The 8484-nt window shown below is 37.0% G+C and overlaps 1 protein-coding gene across 1 annotated transcript; it reads left to right on the top strand.

Annotated features, from left to right (window-relative positions):
- Positions 1–2022: 2022 nt before the first annotated feature.
- On the top strand, positions 2023–6948 carry LOC146462991 (uncharacterized). Its single transcript, XM_085084944.1, has one exon. It carries the CDS (start codon positions 2615–2617, stop codon positions 4226–4228), a length of 1614 nt encoding a protein of 537 aa, XP_084941070.1. The 5' UTR covers positions 2023–2614; the 3' UTR covers positions 4229–6948.
- Positions 6949–8484: the final 1536 nt, after the last annotated feature.

The following is an 8484-nucleotide window of genomic DNA, read 5'->3' as shown; positions in this document are numbered from 1 at the left end:
TAACTCGATAAATAACCGATCACGTCCTGAATATTTACCTACACTAGTGTACATAACTTAATATTTTGATATTTTTTTGGACCCCTGCCCACTCACATAATCATGTGGCTTTGAATAGGAAGTCAGCTTTTTGTGTTTATGAGGATACCTTACTCACCTGTATAACAGGAAGTATATGTATTCGCATGAGGCCGAGTACAGTAGAATTAAGGATTACTCTCCATGTAGTTTTCGAGCGCATTTTAAAAGTTTCGCAAATTGCGCGACGAGGGCAATTTGTAAAGTCATAATAATAATAATAATAATAATAATAATAATAATAATAATAATAATAATAATAATAATAATAATAATAATAATAATAATAATATTTATCCAGGGAACCCACTCGCATTGACGGTTTTCAGTGGGGCCCTGCAAATTAAAAATGAAATAAAAAATAAAATTACCTAAAAATTATTTCACAAGATCAAACGAATTTAAAAATAGCTAAAAAAATCATCATTCACAAACTTTTAAGCTTTGCCTTAAAAAGGGGCAATGATTTGATGTTTTTAAAGTCATTGTCTAAGCTGTTCCAGTCCTTAGAGGCTTGATAAATAAAAGTTTCCTTGCCCCAATTGGTACGCACGCGAGGAAGGTGTAAATCATTACTTCTACGAGTTAGATAAGAATGAAAACTACTATTGCGTCTGACGTCAAATTTATAGCAGATTTGTTAGCTGAAAAGACTGAAAATACAAGTAAAAATTAATCGTTAATTCTACGAGGAATCGTTGAAATTACACTTTTGTAACAGAGGGCACGAGGAAATTAAGTAAAATAGTCAGTAAAACACTCACCCGTATTAAAGCAAGCAAACAAACAAATTATTTAATTTTTTGTAGCGTACAAAACAAACAAAACTGACGAGAATTAAGAGTTACCATTATAGACATTAATAGAGAATACAAGTTCAATTCAAGAGCAAACTAACAACGAGAAAACCAAATGTTAGGCATCAATTGTTATTGTTCACCTGTGCTGTGAAGGTCGCATGAAAATTACACGAACATAGATCGATAAAAATAGCAAACGGTGGATCCAAAGAAGGAATTTTCGGAGTAATTTCTTGCACGGAATTTAACTTGCTTCTTTCTCCCATTAAAAGGACACTGATTTCAGTTTCTCAATCAAACAAATATCGATCCGATTCAAGTTTTTAGCTTTTGGCACAAATATTAAATCTTTTGCTGTTTCTTGTAAGACACACGAAAATTGACCTTCAGGAATTTCCTTTCTAGCTGCAGCACTTGATTTCCATGTATTTTTGGCACAAATAACTCCTCAAAGAATTCGTTGTTTTTGGACACAATGAAGAAACCAACAAAATGTTTAACTGGCGGGTCATCCAATCAGCAGCGAGTATTTTCGCCCCTCAACCAAACAGGAGTAAGTTATTTTGCCCTTGGTGAAAGAAAAATTAAAACAAAATACCTTCTGTTATAACAAATCAGCATTCAGTAATTTTGCACTCTGCATTGTTATTTTTGATGAGCAGTTTGCAGCATATGCACTAAAAATATATAACTGCAGAAAGGACGAGGAACTTGAAAGGTTATTACGTTCATACAACAGGGATACAATAAACAGACTTCTATAAATGCTATTAAAAAAGGAATTGTGGAACTCCGCTTATAAGCCTGGTTCCCACTTGTGCAAAAAGCACAAGCATAGGTTGTAAGCTTGCGACGTTCCCACATGTGAAAGAAGCACAAGAAAATAAGGCATACGCAAGCGCGGTAACGTTGGAGGAGATCTGGAAACTGATTCAAGATGGCGGAATCATCTTGCTTATGCTTGTGCTTACCTCACGCCAGTTCCCACTTGTGAAATAAGCACAAGCGTGAGATAAGCACAAGTTTATTTTTCTTGCACTTATGCTTATGCTTAACTAATGCTTATTTCATGCCGTTCCCACACGATTTTTCCTTAGCATAACATGCTTATGCTTGTGCTTATCTCACGAGAGGGAACCATGCAGGCTTTAGGCTTGGCTAAATATATATATTAATACGCAAGATCGCGCTGAAGATCTCGTATTTTAGATTTTTTAGCTTTTGGCCAGCCAGGCTTTAAAAGTATTTCTAATAATTATCTTCATTCAAGCAAATTTTAATCGCTAACACTCTGCTTAACAGTGACTCAGTTCATTAGCAAATGTGCTTTTTTCAAAAATTGTCACATTTCAAAAGCAACGCGATATTACTTGTTAGATCTGCAGTCCATGGATGAAGCTGTTCCAGTCGCAATTATTCTTATGCGCCCAAAAACTGTTTGTTCGAAAACCGATTGAAGTAGTAGCGCCATTATATATATTTTTAAAAACATTTTTCTTTCTTCGTGCCGGGTAAAAGAGCCCTGCCTACAAAGTAAGACTGGTTACACTATGTGATGCCCTACACCAGGTGGTCATTGTATATTTGCCGCTGACATAGAGGAAATGTAAATCCTCGACATGCCTTCGACATTCCTCACCAAAACGAACCGAAAGCACAAAGACCGAAACCGCTCCCAGAAACGAATGGATCGCCGCCTTTAATGTGTTATTACAGCAACCAAAGTAACGAGTAAAATGTCGACGACAAAAGTCAAAGATCCCATTCTTGACAATCTGATTTGGAGTGAAATCGAGTACCCACTGGAAAAATTTGTTGATACCTTTATTCTGCCACAAATCGTCAAGGTGACGGAAGGGTACTACGGCCCGACAGAAGACTCCTGCATCGGAGCTGAGCAAATACTCACATTGCACTCTGTGAAAACCACGGAGAGAGTCTTAGCCCGTGACAGGAAGAAAAGGGAGTTGAACATTCCTTTGAACTGCTCACAGAAAGTTGAACTCCGTCCTGCCGATTTCCGAGGCATTTATGAAACGGTCGAAGAAATCAGTAGAATTCCGACCAAGTTTGTGCGAGTTACTCAAGGCTATTATGGCCTGGACGAGGATTCGGTGTGCGTAAATCCCGGCGATAAGCTTGAGGTTATTCATGTTGAACACGGCAATGAAGGAAAGGAGGGAAGTGTTCTGTTTCACAACGAAGAACGCAGTCCCATCCGATTGCCTTTCAGCGTGTCTGCTGGCTTCCAGGCCTTGCTCGATGGACGAGAGTATTACCTGAAGGAACTGATCGATAAGTCACCAAAGCTGCCATTGTACTTTCAGTTCACTGATCCGCCATCCATAACTCGACGATCAAGCGAGCAGGTGTTTAACACCTCACTTGGAGTTCTGTCACTAGAAAAGGAGCCATACAAAGATTCAACTGTGATTTGCACAACCAAGGAGGGTGATGTTAGAACGGTGGTAAGCTGCCCTAAGGGCTTGCCAATTAGGGTTAATGCGGCTCATGGTGCTTTATCAGGTGACAAGGACTACGTCCGCGTTTGCCGTATTTTCCATGATGGTGTGAGCCTTACAAAGATTGAGAGCATGGAGATTCAGAATATATATGCATCAAGAGACACTATTAGAGAATACGAGTACTTGGTAGATGTGATACCACCACCGCCAGTCCCTCAACGTGACAGTTCATCAGTTGACTCCGTGACTTTGAACCATCAGGCTCCCACAACAGGTACCTCCGAATCCCCAGATTCTGATGACAGCAGCCATGATTATACATATATCGATGATGATGACTTGCCCCGTCCTCCCAATAGTGAGCCAAAATCACAGTCAACTAGTCATGCTTTGCAAGGACTGACTCATCTGAATAAAAATTCCAATGAAACAATACCTAATGATCATGATGCTGACAGTGAATACCTATACCTTCCAACAGCTGCCAATTCTCTGCCATCACAACTTGAGAGTAGCAAAACCATAGCAGAAACACAAGAGCCAGTTGCTCCTCCACGCAAAAAAACAGTGGGTGACAATAAGCCAAAGCCACCACCACCACCTGTGAAACCAAAGCCAGTGGCCAAAAGAACACAATCTGCACCTCAGCAGAAAGCAAAAGATTTCAAAGTACCTGATGATCTGTCTCAGCTGAAAATAAGTGAAGTGTCCCAGTTCTTGAGCCATTTCAACTTTGGCGATTTCGTTGAAGTGTTTGCTGAAAATGAAGTGGATGGGGCCCTGCTAATCAGCCTGGAGGAAGAAGATCTGAAGTCGCTAGGGATGAATTCATTCCATTGCAAGAAGGTGAAAAAGCTCATTGGAGGATGGAGGCCAAGAGAATAGACACACTGAGCCAATTGAGAAATTACTTTGGTTGGAGGTTGTATTCGTATGATACATACATGATAGTCAATCATTACCTGTGGCCCAAACTGAACTCATTTGAAGCAGTCTGAATTTTGCAGACAAATTTCAATAAGCTTAGTTTTTGGCAAGGCCTTTCAACTACCAGTATGTACATGTATATAGCAGCTTTTACCGTGCTAGCTTTATGTTTTATAAGTTGTTATGATAGACAAGGCAGGGTGCCTGTGATGGTTTTATTTGGGGCAGCATTCACCAGCGAAGATCCTAACAGTGCTGCAAAACATCTATTCTCTCAAGATTTTTTTTATGGGAAATTTTGGAGATTTTGTGTTATATGTAAATTAATATACAGTCTGTCATCTTCATTAAGACATGCATTTGTGGGTCAAACAGTATTGCACATGCTCACAAATGTGTGGCTGCCTGTTATTGTTACTGCGCATACGTTCCGTTCATGTCGAGATACTCGGGTTTCCTATGGGTGGTGCCTACTAAGACAGGAATATTTTTGCGCGGTTTAAAAACATACAGAGAAAGCAGAAGTTGGCAAATGCTTTTTGTATCTCAAAAGAAAATTGGGGGTAACCATCCATTTTTCAGAGATAATTAAGCTTCAATTTAGGAAAAGATCCCATACATTGTGTTGTATTTTGGCGCTTTTTAGAGATATTGTTACTTATTTATTATTAACTCTGAGAAATGTGTGGTTTCCCCCAATTTTGTTTTTGGATTCCAATAGGCCTTGCTATGATCGGCTTTTCCTGCATAGTCATAAACTGCACAAAAATACTTTGGTATTAGTAGGCACCATCCTTAATTAAGTTCCAAAATAACTGACTCCTTAAATTAATAATTCTAATATATTGTTGTTGAAGACTCAGGTGTTTTGTATGATTATTTGACACTGCAAAGAATGATGTCAGTTAAAAACTTAGTTTCATGTATAGATTTTAATTTTTTTTTGTTCAAATTAAGAGAGTGATCAAGCGTTTGAAATACATGTATGATCTTAAAAAAAGGGTACAGGACTACAACAGCCAAAAGCTGAAAACTTATTAAGTCCAGTTGTGTTTTCTAATATTTTTTTATTGATCCAGGATTTAGGTTCATCAGGGTTTTCTAAAGTCAGGGAATTTTGCATCAAGTCAAGAGAACTTCTAAATCCTAACCAAAGTCATTGAAAAGTCAGAGAATGTGATTTTCTTTGCTAGCCGCTGGGTTTGCAAACAACTTTTTTCTTTGGCAAAGGTCATTCCACACCCTGCTGGCAGAGGTTTCTATCTGGCAAGTCTTTTACCATGTATGAAGTCATTCGCGTTGACTAGTATTTCGTGTTGTCAGCTTACGAGAAACTAGAGACGTGAACGACTTTGTACATGCTAATTCAACTTGCCAGAAAGAAACCTCTGCTAGCAGGGTAGTCATTGCAAAAAATATCTACAAAGGAGCTGATTTCTGAGGCTTTGTCACTGGCTTTATTGCCTAAGGATCAGTGAAAATTGGTTGGTGATCAGGGAATAGTCAGTGATTTTTTTAATATTATAATAATTATTATTATGGTGTGTGGCAACCCTGTTCAAGGTCAGCAAAAGTTTTTTAGACTGAAGATAAATAATTTTGCAAAGTCTTAAATTAACCCTTTTTCCACTATGACCTTGTGAAGTATGATTTATAGACAATTTACCAAATCTCATCATAAAGAGAAAATTGTCATATAATTGTGTTTACTTGTCTGACCAGATAATTGAACCCTAAGGGTTAAGGAACATCATTTGCTTGCAACTTATTAAATAATTAATACAGTCAGCCATGCCAGATGTAACCAAAAAGGGGTTTGTTGCATATTATGTGCAATTCCAGAAAAAATTCCATACCAACCCCTTGGAAGGTCATCAGAAATTCCTAGGGGGAGGGGGGTCTTAAAAGTCAAATTTTAGAAGTAAAGTATGAAGCTAAACTGGAATTTTTGGGGGGTGGGGGTGCAAAACCAAAACAAACCTTCCATTGGAGGGAGTATGGATATTTTCTGGAACTGTACAATGATAGAACAGGAAATTCTGGAATAAATACCACTTAGGCTTAAAATTCATCAGGAACACCCAACAACCAGAATGCTCAAAGCAGGATATAAGCTTAGGTTTTAAGAGTGGTTTGCAGTTATAATTAGTTAGTTAGTTTGTCCTACATCCCATCTTCAGTGCTATTTTGGAGTTCTTGAAAATTCCATTTGCACTTGGGGTATTTATTGAGAAATATCAGACACAGTGACCAAGTTTTGAAACCTACACATAAGTTAATTTCTCTTGGTCCCATCAAAACATCTTAAAGTACACTGTAGCTGTAGCAAATAATTGCTAAATGTCATTAAGTTAATATTTATTAGTTATTAGTAACATTCTGTAGATAGTATTGCTTTTAACAAGTCTTTCATAAATTATAGTAATTTTGTAGACTTAATTTTAGGTATTTCAATAAATATTGATAGTGCAAGCCGTGTGTTGTTCCATCAAAGGTAACCCAAGCTTTGCAAGCTTTTATCTCGACGTTTGGAATGCGTCTACACATATATGGTAATCTGAGCGTCACAGTGATTGCGTAATAGTGAAATTGTAAAAGGTTTTGTATGGGAGAAAAACATTTCCTATTTAAGAAGGCAAAACTGTGATTGATTTTTGAATAAATGTTACTCATCTGAACTCCTTTGCATGGCTACTTGTGTCTTGTGCCCTTTTTAGAGTTGATTCAAGGCGATTCCAAGGAGTTTCAGTTTCACTGTTTTTACTTATATATTAATACCAATGTAGATTGTGCTTAATCCAGTGGTTTCATCAGACAAGACATACATTCTCTCTCTTGTCATGTTATTAAATGGATACCAGGGAAACTCAGGAATAAAATAATCCCTGATACTAGGTAAACATTTAATGAACTAGCACCCCTTTCAAGGTACAGTGTATCCTATGCAGACGCTCTTTGGGCTTGTCACACATTCCTTCCCCATGGGGGAGGAATGTGTGACCATGGGGAAGGAATGTGTGACAAGCCCAAAAAGTGAGAAGTTACACTAAGTACTATAATTACCTGTGTTTAATTATCCAGTTGAAATGTGATCCGTCAAATGAAAAAATGTTTAAAGTTGGCCAGGTCTAAGAAAATGTCAAGTGCCAACATTAGGGCACAGGACCAGATGGGCCATTGCTTTTGAGAATAGTCAGTAGTTATAAAAGTTTATTGCTGAATATTTTTAGTGACTGGTTAGCCTCACAATAAATATTGTAACAGCCGTTAAGAAGATAGAAGACACTTATTTAAAACAGGGTAATCCTTCAGTAATTTTATGAACAAAATTACCGTAAACAACGGAAGCCCTCACACCTAATTACAATATTAAAAAAATTCAGGAAATACTAAAAAGATCACACACATCAATTTATAATTAATTGATTATGCATCAATTTCATCTTTTATAAACATGCCAACTTTTTACAATACTTGTTAATGGCACCAAGTGCAAACGATTCGTTAACTACTTCATCCATTCAACATTCACATTCTCCTCACTGTTCTCCATAAATTTGCTTTGGTACTGGTTAGGAGACTTTGTTTCAATATCAAGACAAGTTTGATCTTTGGTGACCATTTCCTTCATTCTTGCGATCTGCGTATTTTATGAAGCAACACTAAGGAGAAATTAACAGCTACCCTGGTGTCTTTCTTCAGAGAATCGACCACCTTCTCCAATCACATTGGTCAATAAAAATCTCTGATAATAATAATAGTAATAGTAATAATAATAATAATAATAATAATAATAATAATAATAATAGTAATAATAACAATAACAATAATAATCTTTATTTGACTGATAAGGAATGGTAATTGAACTGAGTGAAGTGCAATTTGGTCTGAAATCATACACATGATTTCAAAATCGAACGAGTGCGCAGCGCGAGTTTGATTTGAAATCCCAAGTATGATTTCAGACGAAAATTGCTCGACACAAAGTTCAATTACCACTTTATTACACATATATAATATTAATATTCTATTTTTGTTACTTCATTTCCATTTTGATGGGCTAAATAAAGGATGCGATTTAGAGCAAGAAATGGTGCAATTTGGGAATAAATCGCACTGTTGAGAGCCAATCAGATTGCAAGGATCACCAGTGATTTCAAAATGGGTGTAATAAAGATACATATCAAGTGTTACATAGTGAATAAAAAACCAAA

The sequence above is a fragment of the Pavona decussata genome, unplaced genomic scaffold, assembly GCF_977016875.1.
Source record: "Pavona decussata unplaced genomic scaffold, jaPavDecu1.1 SCAFFOLD_182, whole genome shotgun sequence".
In the NCBI taxonomy this organism is placed as follows: domain Eukaryota; kingdom Metazoa; phylum Cnidaria; class Anthozoa; order Scleractinia; family Agariciidae; genus Pavona; species Pavona decussata.
The sequence above is the reverse complement of the archived record's forward strand: the minus strand, read 5'-3'. Positions and strand labels throughout refer to the sequence as shown.

Bases quoted from the DNA above. Each gene is read 5' to 3' on its own strand.
- LOC146462991 (XM_085084944.1), top strand. From the start codon at position 2,615: ATGTCGACGACAAAAGTCAAAGATCCCATTCTTGACAATCTGATTTGG.